This window comes from Eimeria necatrix, genomic scaffold, assembly GCF_000499385.1.
Source record: "Eimeria necatrix Houghton genomic scaffold, Enh_scaff68, whole genome shotgun sequence".
NCBI classification, from domain to species: Eukaryota; Apicomplexa; class Conoidasida; order Eucoccidiorida; family Eimeriidae; genus Eimeria; species Eimeria necatrix.
Window position 1 is genome coordinate 42220 of NW_013654515.1, and position 18939 is coordinate 61158.

The 18939-nt window shown below is 52.2% G+C and overlaps 4 protein-coding genes across 4 annotated transcripts; 1 reads left to right on the forward strand and 3 right to left on the reverse strand.

The window, feature by feature from the left end:
* Positions 1-897: 897 nt before the first annotated feature.
* Positions 898-12778, reverse strand: ENH_00070680 (hypothetical protein, conserved; the record flags this gene model as incomplete). Its single annotated transcript, XM_013582517.1, has 14 exons — positions 898-1518; positions 1722-1960; positions 2067-2307; positions 2434-2812; positions 3006-3290; positions 3485-3591; positions 3880-4161; positions 4528-4878; positions 5049-5266; positions 5511-5724; positions 6244-7730; positions 7887-9637; positions 9741-11233; positions 11528-12778. The coding sequence occupies 14 exons, from the start codon at positions 12776-12778 to the stop codon at positions 898-900; spliced, it is 8919 nt and encodes a 2972-aa protein (XP_013437971.1).
* Positions 12779-12970: 192 nt separating this feature from the next.
* On the reverse strand, positions 12971-13225 carry ENH_00070690 (hypothetical protein, conserved; the record flags this gene model as incomplete). Its single annotated transcript, XM_013582518.1, has 1 exon — positions 12971-13225. The coding sequence occupies one exon, from the start codon at positions 13223-13225 to the stop codon at positions 12971-12973; it is 255 nt and encodes an 84-aa protein (XP_013437972.1).
* A 1293-nt stretch (positions 13226-14518) lies between these two features.
* ENH_00070700 (hypothetical protein, conserved) lies at positions 14519-15308 on the forward strand (the record flags this gene model as incomplete). Its single annotated transcript, XM_013582519.1, is given in 2 exon segments — positions 14519-14635; positions 14640-15308. Coding segments are annotated over 2 exon segments (786 nt in total).
* A 1690-nt stretch (positions 15309-16998) lies between these two features.
* ENH_00070710 (hypothetical protein, conserved) lies at positions 16999-18671 on the reverse strand (the record flags this gene model as incomplete). Its single annotated transcript, XM_013582520.1, has 5 exons — positions 16999-17258; positions 17459-17645; positions 17871-18047; positions 18241-18295; positions 18448-18671. 5 exons carry the CDS (start codon positions 18669-18671, stop codon positions 16999-17001), a joined length of 903 nt encoding a protein of 300 aa, XP_013437974.1.
* Positions 18672-18939: the final 268 nt, after the last annotated feature.

Sequence of the window (18939 nt, forward strand, 5' to 3'; positions counted from 1 at the left end):
CTCTGGTCGAGCAGTCTGCACACTATGATTCTTAAAAAAATCGAATAAAGCGAGCGGTTTGCTATCTGCTAGAGAAAGTAGACACATGGGACTGCTCACCGAGGTAGCGGTGATCTCGGCCAGTAGACCACTGGAGTGTGCCCATATGGGCAGCTCCGGCGTAGGGAGCGTATTTCCGCCTTCCACCGCTTTACAAAGTTTTTTTCTGCTTATAAGACGATTATAATACCTTAGAAGCACGATGTAGAGGAAACTTCAGCTGATATAACGCAGGGGCCGCGTTACAGGCCGCGGATATCAACAACTGCGCAGCCTTACTGCAGACGCCTACTCACTGAAAGGGCTAGACCGCTCTGGCAAGGTGTTCGAAAGGAGTAATTATGCAGCTAGCATGTCTGTCGACTCGAGACCGTCGGATGCACAGCTCCTCAGTATGTCACTGACTGACATGTGGCCGCTAGCCAGCGGTGCTATCAATACCCCAATGCGGCCAGCATGTCTGATGACTAAAAAGCACCGGGAGTGCAGATTCTTAGTAAGGCAATTTGTATGGTAAGAAACCAATCCACATGCAACAGCTGCAACGTCTCCCGCTCGAAGCGAATATTTGTTGGGCTAACTTATTGCCCCACAGTCGATCCCTTGAGAGGCAGCTCACATGATCTGCAGCATCAAGAACAAATCGTTCCAAGGCCTAATGTAGTGCACCTTAAAGTTCATACCATTAGCGGCAAATATAACAGAGAGGCTACTGCGCCGGGAGCTCACGAAAACGTTAGCACCCTCTAGCACAATCTGTCGAGAAACTCAATTCGGGAACCAAAGCAAAGTCAACGATTCTAAACCCGCCAGCCGCTTGCACAGTGTGTATACGTACATATTCCATTTAGATCCTTTTCAATGACTTGCGTCAGGCCTACAGGTGACGCTTTCGGCGCATGCTTTGCGGCAAGCGTCTTCCCTATCCTGTGCCTCGCTTAGGCGAAGACGGAGAGAGCGCTGCATCTCCTGAACGCTGCCTCCAGCCTCACTTATGATATCTTCTCCCTGCTGCTGCTGCTGACGTTTTTCTGAATGTGGAGTGACGCAGAGGGTTAGTACGGACCAAGTCCCTTGGCAAGGGCTAGTTCCTACCGGCGGAGACTCTTCATCAGTCGCTTCCAACGCTATTGCTGCTGCACCTCCTGTAACCTCAATCAAGTCCGCCGCTGAGGGGCTGAAGTTGTAGTGCATTTCTGTATCTCCCCCTTGAATACACGAATCACTGGGCGCTGCTTTCTGTTCATTTGTCGGTGGCTTATCCTGCTCTCCTTTTTGCACACGGGCCGATCCAACATGTATGTAGTGTCTCACAAGCTCTGCTGCTGTGTTTGCTGCGGCGAGTTTGAGTCTGGGATACTTCTGCTGCATAAGATGCTGGCTGAGGCGGGTGAAGACCGCCCACCAGAGCTCTGGCTCCGCAACGGCGCACAAGCAAATCGAGAGATTTACAAGCACGCTTAGAAGGTTTGAAAGACTCTGAGCAGTTAAACAAAAAAACAAACCGCAGACGCCACACTTCCGCAAAAGTTAAAGTACAGCAGCTGCGGTATTCCAACGCCGACATCAGAAATGCAATGCTCAAAGTAGAACCTGTAAAAATACCGAAGGCAGCGGAAGCGGAGTAATCGACAACTGCGATGGAAATGGGACACCAGGAAATGGAAATGAAAATAACCGACCTGCAAAAAATCAATTTTCAGCTGAATCGAGATCACTTGGTGCCGCACAAACAGATTCAGTAATTCTGTCACACCGGGATGCCCGTTGTTTTCACTAGTGCTACTGTCGCTTTCGCTGCCCTTCCAGGCGGTGAAAACACAAATGCCTTTGACGCTCAAGGGGGATGGCAACCTGATCCATGGAGTAGTCGATATTACTGGAGATGCTGAGCCACTCGACTCTGAACCCTCTGAAGCTTCTGAAAGCACACGCGGAAATGACAACGCCGGCAACGGCGCTTCATTCCGTAAAGACAGATGCAGGGTTGTCTATGAAGTAGCGGCTGCTGTCAACAAAAGACATACCTGCTGATTCTGCAGGCTCGTGGCCGTAGTCCACATCTAGTCTGAGGCATAGGTCAGTTTCTATGAAGCGGAGTAGAGCGGTTACGCCGGCTCTGAGGGCACTCTCCTCACGAGAATTAAGCTGGTTGCTGGTGCGGCTAACTTGAGACCCCACTGGAAGGGTTTCACTCTGTTTGTTTCCACTGTCTTCTTCTGATGAATTATCTTCGCCGCACGGCCCCGCATCCACTCTTTGTAGAACCTACGTCACCCACCATTGCTTCCTAAGCCATAAATTATGAAGCGCAATAACTCAAAGTCAAGTTTCATGAAGCCATGATAACCAGCGCAGAGATTTTCATCCAGAAATTCTCCGTTTGAGACCTACAGAATGTACAATGCCGAGGAGGTCGTCAAACGGCTGTGAAGCGCGAGAAGCACCTGCAACTAAGTGCAGCCACGTGGGGATGTGAGCCACAACTGCGAGCTTGTCTTCAAAGTGCAGACGCAAAAGGCGCTTTGTAATAACAGCAGCGCTGCCGCTGCATGCGCTGTCTGATTTCGTAGATTCTGCTGCTGCTGCTGTATTTCCAGGACTGGAGAGTCTTTGAAGCAGCAACAACCCGTCAAGGGCAGCACTTGCGTCTAGGGCGGCAATGTAGAGGGGGGCTGAGCCCTTGAAGGCTGCCTGGCCTTGAAGCAGGCGGCCAGTAACCGCCTCATGCAGCTCTTTAAGAACTGCTACTTCGTGGACATCGGCAAACTCCCTGCAAAAATAGATAAGGACAGCGGCAAGAAGAGTAGCGTGTGCATCGAATGAAAGTAGAGAGGCCAAAACAGCAAAACCTCAAAAGCTCGACAGAAATTTTCACAAGGCTCCAGTAGTAGTCGCCCTCTTCTTTACGGTGCCTATATGGACCCCTAAAATACAACAAAGAGCAGTGTCTAATGTGAACGTACGATGAGAACCCATCTTTCCACGTGGAAGCGACGAAAGCTGCAATGGTGGAAACAGCGCGACCTGCAGTGAGCCTTTCTTCTCGCTGTGAGAGGCACAACTGCTCCTTCAGTTTTGCCGCAATAGGTGACAGGTAGCGAGGAATTCCAAACGCGTCCGATGAAGCAACCTCTGTCCATAGATCCCTATACACCTCAGAAATAGCTGAGTTGCTGCTGTGACGAAGACAAAAAGCGAGCGCCCCAATGGCTCCACGCAGGTCCGTATTGAACAACTCGCTGGCCCGCCTGAGGAACCATGAGACAGGCGAAAGGGACAGCAACAATGGCAGCAGCAACACTCTTAGGCAGTAATGCGCGTGCTCGGGAGCGGGATCATCGATGTGAAAGTGAGCCACTCGCAGCTTGGTCCGACAGGAAACAAAACACTATGTGCAGGGACACGAAAAAAGGCGATATGGCCGGAGGCATTCAGAACATACCTAGAAACATGCAGAAGGGCATTGCCCACGCCAAGCTCCGTCTCTTCTCTCTCCTGAATGTTAAGACAATCAGGCGGCGGTAGCTGCAACAGCTGCTTCTCCAGAACCTGAATAAAATACAGAAGACCTAACGCACTTCAACTGCAGATGCATAAGCACAAAGGCCCAACGGCAAACAACGGACAGGAGAATGATGCACTGACACGCGATGAGTCAAGAAGTGCGTGAATGGCTGCGAAAGCGAGATAGGGACACTGAAACTGGTGATAACCTAAAGCAGGTAGAATAAAATACGGAGTGGTTGAAGGAGACAGCGGATGAATTTTGGTTGATTTTCAAGCAGAATTCGACGAATAGCTTTTGCAGTCGCCTGCACACTCAACCAGAAGTTTCACCTCTTGCACTGCTTGCGCGGTCGCAAACTTGCAGACCACCGAGAATGCTTCGCCTGCAGCCCCTCTGACGGTAGGAGATGGGTCCAGCAAACTGCGGGCGAAGGCCTTAAGCAAACGCTTAGAATGCATGGACTCTTCAGAAAGCTTGCTGCCCCACTCATCAAACAGCCAGCATACGAAGGAACATACTCCGCATCGACTCGCCACACCAATACTTCCTCGGAGCTTCTGCAATAGAGGAGGAAGCAGGAGACCTACAACACTCAGGTCCATTTGCCGCGCCTGAGCAAGACAAACACTAGTAGAGGAGTCTAGTAGAGGAGTCGCAATGAAGAGCAGCGGCAGCCGACAGCCAGTTTAGCCCGCAAACAAGCGCACACCGATTGTGATTCACAGAAGAAGCACAATGGCAGCAAAAGCACGCAGCACACTGGGGGAGAAGAACGTGTGGTAAAGACTGCAGGAAGATGCTAGGCGGAGAGGGAATAAAACGGCGATATCCTGAAACGTTTGATGGAAAAACAGGTGATCAAAGAGAAGAGGGGAACATATTCCCATAAGATGACATATGAGAAAGCATACAACGGGAAAAAAAGGTAGGTGAGAGGATAGGCGCCACGGGAGACAGACACTGTAATGAGTCCTCACTATATCTTTCAGTATCTTGGCCGCCCTGCCCGTTTGTGAGAGGGAAACTCTCGTTTTTTCGAAATCTTTCTGGGATATCCCATGTAGTTTCTCGGCATGAAATTGGTGGAAGGAGAATGCGCGAGGTTCAAATGCAGCCAAGCCTTCTATTAGAAACAACACTAGCGGCACCAACCAGTCCTCGTTGCCTCTGCCACTGCTATCACTGCTGTTGCCTGCAGTCGTCTCTATACTTGTGCTGACGCTGCTTCCGGACGTATCATTAGGCGCCCTTCTAGAGTGTTTGCGCCTCTGTGCTGCAAAGCAATTGGCGACGCTCTCGCCAAGTACATCTAGACAGAGGATGCGAAGCTGCACAGAGAACGGAAAAAATGAAAACACTGGCGGATCTACACTAAAACCGTCACCGCAGCAGTCGTTTGCTGAGGCATTGGTATTACAGCGGCATCAGCATTTTGCACTACGGTGCCGAAGGGTAGATCTTAGATGGTATTTTCTTCTAGCTGTGCTCCGCATCTTGCCTCTTTGTTTCCCCCGTGAAGCTCGCATATCTTCTGCAGAAGAGACACCGTAGCCACCAATGGGCTCCCTTCGCAGCATACCTCCACAGTGAGGGCCCTCAAGGCCCTTCCCAGAGAAGCAGCTGCTGATCTAACTTCGTCGAAAACATCATCCATACATCGTGCGGCTGACAGCCATAGGTCCGCAAAGTATGGTTCCACTTCAGCCCAGCCATGACCTGGTATGCAAGCGAAAAAGAATACATGGCAGATCCTCCCAATGACGACTTTCTGACACAGCTTAAAGGCAACAGCAGTCTACGGAGCTACGGTGCCCAAATAATAGCAAGAGGAGGCTGCGCAGTCATAAGGTGCTCCTGCAGAGCCTTTTGCAGCGACGCTAAGTCAGTTGCGGCGAAGGAGCAATAACAGATGATCCACAAGCCGCAGTAATTGCAACGCGCCAAAACTACGTTGCCGGACCCCGCCTAAGTACGTCTGCCCCGGCTTTGCAAGCAGCTTCTCTTAAAAGTTGATTGGGCCCCTGTAAATACTTGACAATGTGCTTCACGACTTGTTGCCAAACTGAAAGCCGGGCCTGCTGCTGCTTCTGCTTCTGCCGCAGCGCAAGGATGAAAGCGTTGTGGCTAGCACTGGAGTCAGTGAGATCCGCCACCGAGGAGATGCCGTAGGTCGACTGAAAACACAGCGGAGTATGAGCTAAGCTGGCGATGCACGCAACCCAGTAAAAAAGCTTGAGAAGTACAGGTATGTGAAAATGGGCTGCAAAACCAGACTGACGCAAAACCTAGCGAGAAAGTGATGCGAAGAAAAATGGGCGATTGCGGCCGTGATAGCCTCTACCGTTGTTCTGTTTCTGCAATCTCCTGTACCTCTTTGCACATTCCCCCATTTAAGGCTTCATATTCGTAGTGCTTGCCCAGGTATCTCCTGCCACCTTTGTGTTCTCTATCTCCCTCACGTCTACACAACTCCCTCCTCACTTCGCGGCTGCCTCTGTAGCTCTTCGCTTGCGAAATTGTATCTATTCTCTGCCATGGCGCCCCTATCTTTCTGTTTGTGCTTATATGTACATATTTATGTATTCTCTGCCTCTGCCCTTTTAGATCGGTGCCCGTCCGTGTATGTGTATACGTATTCTGGTTTCAGTCACTGCCTCTTTCTGTGTCTCTGCCGCTGCTCCGTGTCACCTTGCCTGTGCAAGCATCTCCACAACCTCTCTCAGAGGCGCCGTTGGATGCCAAAAGTATACGGAGAGGCCAAATAAAAGAGGCAGTGGACAGCAGTACATCAGAGCTGACACCTGACTTTCCACCAACATCACTTCTAGTTCCTCTGCCGCAGATCGCGATACAGCTCCCTCTGTGGCGCTTCCTGATTGCAGTTGTTCGGCTACTGCAGCTGAACCCGTATCTGCATGAATTGTTGCCGGATTAGGTCCAGCAGCGTCTTCTGCAGTGTTGTTGGGGCCCAGAAGCAAACGTTGTCTAAGACGTGGGAGACAGAACGCCGGAGTAGAGACATCGCATGCGGCAACGCACAGAGGCTCCACAAACAGGGGTGGAAGGGGTTGGTCTAGCAGTGCATATACAGCTGCCACATGTCCGGCATCTTTCGCTGTCTGAAGCAGCAGGCGCAGCAGCCTAGATCTCGCCAAGCCTCCATCCGTGTCTCGCAGCTCCGCTGAAGCGGACCACGGTCCGTCCTTTGATTCCTCTTTCCCACTGTCTTTGCTGTCTTTCGGTTGCTGCTGCTTAACAGAGAAGCCTTGCATCTTCAAAACGTGCTCATTGGGACCAGTGGAAATACGGGAGCCAACGTGAAGAGAAAGCTCGTGTAGCAGAACATCACGCGCCGGCTTGCCTCCTAGTGCGTGTGCTGCCGTTGCGGCTGTTGCTCCAGAATTCGTAGCAGCAGTTTCTGAGGCAGCTGGTGAAGGCCGGCTAGCTGTCACTGTTCCTGGTATGCATGCGGCAAGAAGGCAGCGGCTTAGTCCCCTCCAGGCACAGTGGCCCACAAACGTATCAGCGTCCCCTACTCTTGACAGAAACACTCGCTGCAGTGGCAGCAGCACCGCAGCAATTTCTGGCAAGTGCCTTGCATGCAAAAGCACTGCCGAAAGCCAGCAAACCGCAGAACTGGAAGCTCTTCGCCACAAAGACACTCTCATATCTGGGGATGCAAAGACTAAACGGACGAGGCCTTCGTCGATGCCACTCGACGCGGCTGAGGCTATTGCAGCGTCAATCGCTGCTGCTGCCGCTTTTTCATCTTCTCCAGTTGCTGATTTCTTGCCAGCTGAGAATGCTTCTGGCTGCTGGAGCCGTGCTAGCTCCACCATCATAAGCAATACTTGTTTCACCTCGCCTGATAAGACTGTGCTTTCCTCACGTTGCGCGCCTTCTATCTGTGCTATTCCTGTTGCTTTGTGCATGCGGTGAAGGTCGAGCAGTAGCCGCACCATTGCAAGAGCCCCTGCAGAACGAAGTGGCGGAGCAACGAGAGGCGCCGTCTCAAAAAGACTCTTGAGAGCACGATTATAGGGCCCGCGCCATCCGGCCTCTTTGCTTTCGCTGTTGCTGCTGCTGATCATACAGGCATTCGCTGCTGAAATGCTGGCTAGAGAAGCAACTGACTGCAGCGAGGAATGCAGCACTAGAAGGCCAGTTCGTTGCGAGGCATCTGAATGACACAAGATTCACACGAACAGTACCGCAGTGCCAGAATAACCGCAACGCCCTGCAGGAACCGGGCCGTATTGCAGCAACTGCAATTGTAGCAGCACGCGTCAGGTCTACAGGGCAATCGCCGCTACCTTTCTGGAACAGTTTGACTCACTTGCGGCTGGAAGCAGCATTCCTGTCTCCGAAGCGACACAACGACGCAGACTAGACTTGGATACAGTGACTAAAAGGGACAGCAAAGAGTCAATGGCTGCAATGTCACGGCCTTCGCACTGGTCCTGGGTTTCCTGCTCTTGTTCCTGCCGAAGCTGCTGCTGTATTTCACTTGAGGACAACAGCACAGCCAGTAGAGAGGGTGAATAACACCTGAGAGCTTGCGATAGCGCCTCTAAGCTGCAAAGCAGCAGCGCATCTGCCCAGGGTTGTGCGTACACCGCAAAATCAGTGATTTGGCGCTGTTGCTGATGGGATTGCTGTTGCGAAAAAGTTGCTTTAGCGCAGTCTTTCCCACAATACGCGGTGGTCCAGAGGCTGAAGTGCTGTAACAAAGCTGAGACTGCCTGAGCCACTACGTCCCTGTCTGCGCTGCTGCTGCTGATGCTGCTGCTAGCACCGCCCTCTGCAGCAGAAAATATGCAGCCCGTGACAACTAGGCTCCCAGCAAGCTCCCCAGGTGCTGGCAGCCTGTGCATCTGTTCTTGTTGATGCTCGTGGGACTGTGCAGGCAGTTGCCAGTGCTGCTCCACTTGTCCCTTGAGCCTGAGGTACAGTGCATCAGAGGGGTCGCTTTGGTGTTGCAACTGTTGTGGAATCACTGCGAAGAGTTCATTTTGCTCCAGCTGATGTACGCCAGAGGTGGCCCCTGTAAGAAACGGAAGGAATGCTTTAAGAAGGCCGCCGTGTCCGGATGCATCTTCGCTTTTCTGCAGTTCTTGCTGCTGTTTTTCCTTCTGCTGCTGCACTGTATAAGCCATACAACACAACAAATTAGCTGCAGCCCTGCGCGCGTCTTCTCGTGTTTGCTGCGCCTCCTCTCGAGCTTTTCCGGGCTTTTTTGCAGCTGGAGAATTAGCAGCGATAGAAGTTGTATCCAGTGAAAGCGTAAGAGGTGCGAACAACACCGAAGAAAGCAGCACAGGCACTTGCACAGAGAGAAGTGACAACAAAGATGCTGTTGGCTCTCCCATCTGCCACGGCTCGCGTTGCTGCCACCTGAGAAGTCCCATCCAGCACCGACAAAACGTACACCGCATTGATGCTTCAACTGCTTCATCGGGGTGTTTAGCCACCAGAAGAGGCAGTAGGAGCGACGCAAAAGAGCGCATGACCTCCAGCCCAAGCTCTGTGCTTTCTGCATCAGCCCTTGACTCTTCCTTTGAGGTCAAGCGCAATTTCTTGAGGGGTAAATCTGCCACGGTTGCTGTTGATGCAGATGCTGCACCTGCTGTTCTTGTTGGTGCGTCCTCTTCTCCTGTTTGCTGGTGCTCAGTTTGTTGGTGTTGTTGCCTCTCTGTTCTCATGCATGCACGGAGCTGAAGCTCGTCATGCAACAGACTTGCGAGGCGTTTGGCAAGAGGCAACATGATCTCTGCTACTTGTTCTACAGACGTGTTGGCCGCTGCAGCAAGTTGCTGCTGCACCACGCGAGGTTCCACAGACAGAGGTGAGAAAAAGGGCTGCTGCAACCCTGAAGGCTTTTCAGTTTGGCAGGGCTTCTGCCCACAAAAGCCCAGGCGTGGGAGAGAGAAACGCAGGAGCGTGCTAAATGATGGGGCCTCCCGGCGTGCACATTGCTGCAGCAGATCTCTTGCAGTCTCGGCCACAGAAATCTCCTTTGATGTGCCGCTGCCACGAGCGCTTCTGGAGACTGGAGTAGTGCAGCTTAAACAGATCATGCAGTAAAAGCTGCAGAAAAATGCACCATCGCACAGCTCCGAATCATACAACTTCGTGGTGGCGATGATGCTGTATGCATCGTCGTTCAGCCTCTGCCAATGCTTCGGCTTACCTGTGGCCAGGGTGGTACGTGGGGAAGGCCTTTGTTGCAAGCCGCAGGGCTTCCTGAAGCAGCAGCTGTTGAGACACTGCGAAACTTGGGGAAGCGTTGTCTTCGTCTGTCTCACTAGGCGACTGACTTTCTGCATTCTTGTTGGCTGCTTCGGTTTCTCCGGTTGCTGCTGGGGGGCTTAGCCATAGAGCGAAGGTCCAGTCAATTAAGCAGATGAGCTGTTTCTCGAGATAGTCGTGTTGCTGCTGCAACTGCTGAATCAGTGGTTTTTCTTGCAACATTTCCGCTCGATCCTGCAAGGCCTCTCTGAGGGCGCTTAGGCGCCCAGCCAACCAATCTCCACAACTGCGCAAAGCCTGAAGAACTGAAGGGGTTGTTGGGTTATCCATAACAGCGCTAAGAGAAAGGGCTGCGGAGGCCGCACGTCTTCTTTGAGATTGTGTCTTTGCTCCTTTTTGCTGTGCATCAGCCTCAACAGCTCGGGGCAGAAGCAGCAGCAGCTGCTGGAGTAGCTGCAGCATTCCTTCGGTCACAGCCGACGAAAAGGACACACTCCAAGAGCTGTCGTGTTCCTCTTCCAGCATCACAGAGCAGCTGCCGTCCTTGCAGCTGTTAACATCGTTAACATCGGTACCTTCCCAGCGGCGTGGAACGGGATTAAAAGGACAGACACGACAGGCAGTGGAGACTGCTTCCAACAGGGGAGGGAGCAGCTCGCGAGTTGCTGGCTGCAACAGTAGTTCTGCTGCAGAACGAGGACGTAGGCGTGGGGAGAGTATCTCTTGGCTGAGCTGATAGACGAGATCTGGTGACACTACAGCGTCGGAAGAAAATACTGCAACAGAGCACCGCATGAATTGTTGCAGCAGCAACTCGGCACCACTAAGCGTGTTGCTGCTACCCACAGCGCTAGCACCGTCAGTAGCAACAGGCTCCATAAAGTCAGCAGCAAGAAGCTCTGAAGCTGGAGGTGCCGCAACCAGCAACAGCTGCTCAAGAGCTCGGGCGAAGAAATCCAAAAGCAAACACCCCACGCGTGCTGTTGAGGGACAGAGAAGCTTGTGTTCCAGTAGCTGTTGCTGTGATAATTCTTCTACTCCTCTGGGCTTTGGTGCATTTGCGTGCGCATCGCAGCAGAACCATTTCTGAAGACGGAGACACCATTGCAGTAAGGACAGTGCGGCACTAAAGCGGGCTGTAGGCTGTCCTGTACTATTCCCCCATTGTAGCGCCTGCTGCAGCAATCCCAAGGCTTCCCACTGCAGCTGCAGCACAGCAAGGCAGTGCCTCGTTTCAGCTGATGCTCGACTTCTCCCCAGCTGCTGCAAGAGCTTCTGCAACGTTTTGGTGGGAAGCGGGCCCCGAGTTTCCTGTGTGGCGGAACTTGTGCGAACAGGCAGCAGAGGCGGACGCTGCTGCTGCAGCCGCTGCAGCGGACGAAGAAGAGCCAAGTCGAACAGAAGCTGCAGCAACAACTCGTCGTCTGCGTTGCTCTGCGTCCAGTCCACACATCACGGCAGCTTCTGCTTGTTCAGCAAGTGGAACTGCTACTGGTGCACCTCTGTGTCACTTTCTTGGTTTTGATCTATCTCACCCCACAAAGCGGCATCGCTAGCAGCAGCAGCGGTGTCGCGTTGGCTGGCTTACCCAGCTGTGGGGTTCCCAAACACAAAAGCTATAGAAGAACAGGTATTATTACGGAATAAATTGACGCTAGCGGGCGCGGAAGCAAAGAAGAAAGTGACTGCATCGGGGTTGTCAGCATCTAGGGAAGCAGCAGCGCTCACCGCCGAAGCAAGGCGCGTCAAGGTAGTTGTACAGGGATCTGAAATGGAGGCAAAGGGCGCGCAGCTACCCAAAATTATTGGCGCAAGCATTACTGGGGGTAGGATTATCTTTTCCGTTTGTTCCGTTTTCGTTGGTGTTGTTGTTCGTGTCGACTCTTCCAAACCTGTCACTGTCGCTTCCTCTGACTCATTGAGCGCTGCTTTAGTTTCGGCAGCAGCAGCTGCCGCTGCCCTAGATGATTCTGCAACTTTCTCGTCTGCAACATCAGCAGCCTGAGTGGCTTCCGTCAGCAGTTTCACAGCTCGGGTTTGCTGAAGAACTAACTCTTGTCGCGACATTCTACACCCGTTCACCCACAGCTTCACTATCCCTGCAGGCAAGCCTCTACCCTCTCCTTCAGCAATTGTTGCTGTTGTCTGTTGTGATGGCGCTCCATTTGCAGCTTCTCCTGGTCGACAGGCTGACTCCTGCGACCCAAGAACACTAACGAAGCCGCAGCAAACTGATGAGCCGATCTTTCCCCTGTACGATTGGCGCCGTCTTTCCTGTTCTCGCTTGTGCAAGGCCGTTAAGTCAATGCTTTGCACCACGCGCAAGGCCATTTTCTGGAGCAGCTGCTTCTGCTGCGCGTCTGCTGCTGCAGCTGTCGTGCCAGACCCCCCGTCCAGCAGCAGCAACTCACAGATGGCCAGTAATGCTGCGAGGTAGGACGAGGAAGGCTTGCTGTAACAAGGATATCTGCTGATGTCGTTGCTGCTAGCTGTTGCAGCGGATCTGACTAAAAGTACCTCCGTTTTCTCTGCAGCCAGAGCCTTGAGGACGCGCACTCCCATGGAGTTGCTGCTGCGATTGCTACTGCTGCTTTTCTGCCGTAGCGTCTGTATGACTTGGTTAGCTGTGAGGCACTCCAGAAGCAGCAAGAGCATTTTGGGGTAACTAGTAGTAGTCCACTTGTCGAAGTTGTTTAGCAGCTGCAAACCGAGAGAGCAAAGGTCCTCCGGGGTGCTGCGGGCCGCAGCAACGGAGAGAAACAGAGGTATTACGCCTCTGACAACAGACAAGTTGCTGAGCCGTATAGGTGGGAGCTGCAGCTGTTTCAGGTGCTGCTCCAGCAGCTCCTGCTTCTTGCCTGTGAGCTGCTGTTCTTCTGCTGCAGCAAGGAAAGACAGAAGCTCTCCGGCTGGCACGGGCACCGCTGGTGCTTCTTTAACCCGACGGAGGCAGCTGTTGACAATACTTATGACCTGCATAGACACATGAATAGTATAACGCTCCTTCTGTGACGCACTACGCAGCAATGTATGCTGCTCCTGCTGTGACACACTACACAGCAACGACTACTCGGAAGCTGCGGTTGCCGCTGCAGCGGTTCCCCGTACTGTGACTGCAGCTGCAGCAGTTCCTTAGGCTAAGACTGCGCGAAAGTGACTGCAGGTGCAACATCATATTACGCTGTGGCCGCTTGCCTTCGGCAGGGAAGCTGGGGGACAAGTCATTAGCTCCAGTATCACGCGCGGCAGCAGCTTCTTCAGGACTGAGACAAGCGACTCGTCGCTGCACAGGCTGAGACGCAGTGCCGTCTGCTCGTACTCAGCATGTTTCTGCTGAAGTGCATTGCCGCTGTTTGCTGCAGCAGCAGCAGCTGCTGCTGCTGCAGCTCCTGCGGTCTGTGCTGGATCCATCGGGAGAAACGGCATGCAGTTGGCTCACACAGCCTCCTCCATAGGCGTAGCATCAATTGTGGTATACAATACGTTAGTTACGATTCAATTTCGAAGCTTATGATCTCCGTCAATGGCAAACGGCAAGCCATTTACGTTGAGTGACACTTGCGCTAGCGCTCCGTCTCGTCAGTAGTCAACACTACTTCCTCTTCCAGCAAGTTACTGACCCGGCCTCACCCCAAACAATAAAACATAACGAGTAGAAGGTATCTGGTTTTCTTCCACACTACACTACTGCTTCCACTGTGTCGGCCGCTGCCGAACACATGCAGCCCCGGCACAGCAATGTCCTTCTTAGCATAATATGAAATTTCTTCCGGCTAGTTTTGGCTTATGCTTACCACATGGATTTTTATCCGTGCGCTGTTTTCTCTAAAGGCCCCTCAATTAGACGAAGGAGCACTAAGCGAGGTTATTTAGTGCGGGAAGGAAGCAACGCAGATGCGTGTACTCGAGAAATTAGCCCCGTAGATGCAGGAATACCTATTGTGCAGTGCGCATCCTTTCTTCCCAGCTGGCTTGTATTCGATACTTGGTCGTTCCTTTCCCCGCACGGCTCTTGGCGCTGCTCAACAACATCACCGGGGGCGAACGCCTCGGCAAATCTTGCGTTTGCCACCAACTCGCATTTTCAAGACAAAAACAGCCAAAGAAACGGCGGAAATGCCCCATCGTTTGCTATTCCTGGCAGCAAAAGCTGCAATGCACTAGGTCACAGTATGATTGGGTGCCCTCTGCTGCGACGTGTCTCATGCGGTAGCCGGATGGGCTCCAACTCCACAAGAAACAGCAACAGTAAGACGGCCACCACATGAAATTTTCGGGACGTTCGGGCTGCATGTAGCTGGCTTGACGGAGCACCAAGTCTCGCACGGACGTCAAAGGCGTAGAGAAGCAGCGACACACATATCAGCCAATGCAAGAGCACCAGCAGCAGGAACACCAGGGGGAAGCTTATTGCGGCCAGGAGCACCATGAGCAGCAATCCAGGCAAGTGCTGCAGTCTCATGGGCAGCAAGAGCAGCAGCAGGAGGGTGAACAAGAACACCAGCTTCTCGGCGTGAAGCGTCGTCGTGTGTGCGCTGAGTGCGATCGGCCCTCTTCAGTTTGTTACTGCGACGTCATCAAAGGCCGGGAACTGAATTTATCTGATGAGTCTGTCTCCTCTGTAGTTGAAAGAGTTTTAATTTTTATGCACCCCCTAGAGAAAAAGAGAAAAAGCGGGTCTGTACAAGTGCTACAGAAGCTCATCAAGGGCTTGGAGGTATGGCCGCACAGAAAGCCGGGATGCTTCCCGTTCGCTACCGAGCAGCAGCAGCAACGGCAGCAACAGCAGCAGCACGAACTAAGGCAAGAACAAAAGGCACAGCACGAGATAGCAGCTGAACGCGCCGTTTTTGCAGAAACACCGATTCAGGAGCCGAATGTGTCTGCTCCAACTAAACCTAAAGACAAGAAGCAAGCAAAGCTGCCTCATCAGCATCCCCATCTCTGTACACGGGAGGGGACTGTGTTGTGCGATACCAGTAGGATGGTATTGTTGTTCCCCACAGAGTCTTCTTTTCCCTTGGGGGAAGGGAGTATGCCGTTTCGATTGCCGTTGACACTACTAGCTATCGACGGGACTTGGAAAGAGGCCAAAGAAATGTTCAAAGCCACTCCTTGGCTGCAGCAGCTGCCCGCCGTGCACCTGCCTCTTTTGAAGACGGAGGACCAGGCAGACCACTGTGGTGGTGGTGGTGTCGCTGCTGCTGATGCTGCTGATTCAGTTGCTGCCGACTGCGGCAACAGCAACAGCAAAGACACAATGGAGGCAGTCCGAGTCTCAGGAGCTTACGGGATGATAAGAACGCCACCAGCCCGCATTGCAGCCAGCGGAGGAGTCTGCACGGCTGAGGCCGTCGCGGAGGCTCTGTCCATCATCGGCCGTTGGGCCCGGAGCGCCTCTTCCTCTTTGTTGCAAATTGGTGAAACAACTAGGGAGACACTTCAGCGCATAGTGTCCCTGCAGCAAGAGATGCGAGACCGAAACAAAAACAGGCAGTCAACAGATTGATGCACAAGCGAAAGTACTTTTCTCTCTGTCATACAGCGAGTGCCCTACAGCAGCGCCATTTGGAATCTTCCTTAGGAGAATACTGGTTCTTAGGCTAGTGGGCATAGCCCGACCACTGTAGTGGCCAGTTACAGCGAAAGTGCTTGACCTGAATCTCGCCAAGGCCCGTCCCTCCGTATATGGTTCGCTGCATTTACGCGCTGCACTTACCTGGAAGTACGGCGAGCATGTCTTCTCAACAAAATCTCCTGCCGCAAGCTCCGTGTCGCGTTGGTTGAAACGTGAGCCCTAGCATAACGTGTAGATCCTACAGTGTGTAGATTCTTTGTTCGGGCCGATCCTAGTACCTGCAGCTGGGGTCTTTACTTTAGGAGGGAGAAGTGTGCAATCTGGTGCTTGACTAGCACGTCTTGTGTTCCGTTTGTCTGTACTTCAATGCTACGTTTTTGGCCCAATTACGCTTCTGTGCCGTCCGACGAAAAGCTATATCGTCAAACTGGAGCCAAGTACTAACGGCAGCGCAGCTCCCATGCGCGCACAGTTCGTTCCCACTACCATCTAACGCAGTTAGCAGTGACACCTCGAGCACTCCAGAGCGATTAATGCCCTATATTCTTGCAGTTCCTAGTTCCCTGAAAGCTGCTAACGCCAAACTTTTTGCAAAAGAAGTGCAGAGATCAAATCGCGCCTCGTCTCTGGGGCTGCCGTGAACAGCAGCTGTGGGGGACAGCAGATGGGGTGGACTGGCGTGGCGACTCCGCTTGGTCCCCTTATGCGACCCAATGCCTGCTGCGTTTAAAAGGTACCAAAAGCTTTAACGAAATACAATTCCCTTGTTAAAAGGTGTATTCACCTCCCCCTGCTACGTTCAAGAACACCACTTCCCTAAATTTACCAGGTGACCAGATTACCCTAAATACTGTCATGCTTCCAGGGCACCAACAGCACGCGTAGCACTGAGCAGTAGTAGTTCACTCCCACTTTTCTGCTCGGGAAGCTACGCACGTGAGACCTCTTGCGTCAGCCTTGTATCCCCGACTTTGTGATCTCCATGCCCTGCAGTCCACCGACATGCGCCCACCTCTTCGTAGTAGACACGAAGTGCGGCGACTGCTGGTGAAAAGCATGAGTCAACAGGCTCATGCAGACGGCTCCGATCTCCTCCTAGATCCAAGCATGACTCGCTCGTGCCCAAAAGAGCAATCTACCGGGTAAAGGGAGATCGGTATAACAATTCACTCACCAAGGGATACAGACAACGACCTCGATCATACGCCTACTGGGTGCATCCCTCCACATGCTACTAACTCACTGACTACGCCCTTCTGGACACAACCGATCCACAAGAAAGAAACTGTTCTTGTGACTGCATGTTGCTGCTGCATCACGTTGGGGTCTCCTGGCTGCGCAGACAGCGCCGCATATCCGAAAGTCCTTCTGCGTAATCAATCTGCCCATCATTTCCTGGGCATTATTCTCCGCATTGGTGCAGAAATAGGCAGGCGCCACCAAACTGCTCCCATAGGAGAAAGCCTGCAAATACCGGCCGAATTATACCTGCAATATACCCCGCGACTCGCTTTAAAGGAACCAACTAGCAAACAATATTTCCGTAGACGACCACTAAATGCCTGTAGCTCTGAAGACAGCAAGCTCCAGTCTCTTGCCTATTCCAGTGCCTGGTCTTCAATTAGACACTGGACGCTCCTGTTGGCTCCTGCGGTGCGCTTGTTCCTCTGCTGGAATTGTCATCTTCGTTTTCTGTCTGTTTCTTTGCCTCTTTATCAGCATTTGCCTCAGGTTCATCTCCCCATTCATAAAGAGATGGGTCCACGCCCTTCGATCCAGAGTCGGCGAGAGCCCTCACTTGCCTCTTTCCCTGCGTGAAAACTTCGTCTACCCACTGGCGCAGATCTTCAGGCTTGATGGATTTGAGCGTATGGACATCATCTGTTAAGAGAAAATACACACAGAAGTCAGCATTCCCTGCTCTTCTTTGGCTGCCCTCTGGCCAAGATGCGTGAAAAGATGCTGAAAAGCTGTACCGAGTCTGTCTTCAGCATGGTCTTAAGCCACATTTGGATGCTGTAACTACATGCGAATGGCACTGTCATATGTGGATGCTGTTAGTACATGCGAATAGCACTCACTTATCACTTCCAAGCGGCTGCGGCCTGGGCCGTCGGCCGTTTCTAGCAGACGAATGGAATCATCAAGCGGAACCGTTTTATCCCCCGAGCCGTGTACAATCAGCACATATGGAATTCCGTGCAAAGTGAAGCCATTGCGGAGACGCATGAAGCGAGAGTACTGGTCGTGGGCGGGGCAGAGCAACAGCTGATGGAGCACGCTCACAAACAAGGTGAAACAAGCACAATAGCATCAAGCCTTCCGAAAATGCTGCAGTAGAAGTACTAGCCCTTCTTCTCCTGCCCTGTCTATTGCCAGTCTTACTTTTATGCTCCTGAGATCACAAGGGTCTGTGTACTGCCCCTAAAGAAAGACCCAAATGTGATAGTAGACTGCGAAGAAATAGCTGAAACAATCTGGCCAAATTCTCACCATGGGGACTTTCGGAATATCCATGCTCAAGGCTACAACAGACCCAAAGGAGGTGGCGACGATGACGTTTGACCGTTGCTCTCTGAATTTCTTCTCGGCTATGCGAATAGCCTTAAGCCACATGAAATGAGTGGCAGCTTTCCCTCCAAACCAGTAGGTTATCACCAGCACTACTGCCTACGCAAAAGCATCCGCACGAAGTACTATCAAAGACAAATGGAATTAATAAAAAGTACACTGAACTGGCTGGAGTCCCAGCTGTGACTGATATCAAACACACATTGGGTCCTGAAGCATCACGGTTCTGTTACCGTTTACAAAGCATCAGAAAAATCAAAACATGCAGATGCTTCTAATGTCTGTTGCTTACCGAACCCAATAACACGCAAAGCCCGATATACCACTTTGCCAGCACAGCAGCAGCACTGCAAAGGGGAACACGCAGGCAAAAAGACAAGAGAAGGCACTTTCAGTCACCGCATTCCAGGGTAGGGTAGTTCTCATGTAGCAGCGAAACAAAGTAGACTACGTCAAACACTCCATTTGCCACAACAGAAAAGGAAGCGGGGAAACCTACATGATCCCGCTGAGTAGACAAATCGCTAAGACGAGGAAGCCTAGCACAAACATCATGATGGTTTGTCTCGTCTTCAAGTTGGGAGCTTTAACCCTTTGCTTCCCAAGCGCCTTCTCAAGCAGCCGCTGCTTCTCACTGCCTGGGGCGGAGTCCAGCTCGTGAAGGAAGAGGACCCTCAGATCCTGGTGATCTCCTCCTCGAAGTCCGCCCTTAGGTGACGACATTTTAATCACCTTTCAGCTGGTGAGTTGTGAAAAGCGGTCTCAGGGAAAAAAGACGATAGTTTCAAAACAGTAGAAGGGAGTTAAGACTTTCCGGTCTACCACCAAGGCTACGCATGTGAACCACGCAGCGGCCTAGGTACAGCAATAGATTAGGAGATCCTTGCTGCTGCGTTTGCAGCGGCTGCTATTGCAACTGCTGCTGATGATGCCACAATCGAAGATGCAGATTATTCTACTGCCTCGGAAGCTGCTGCTAATGCTAGTTGCT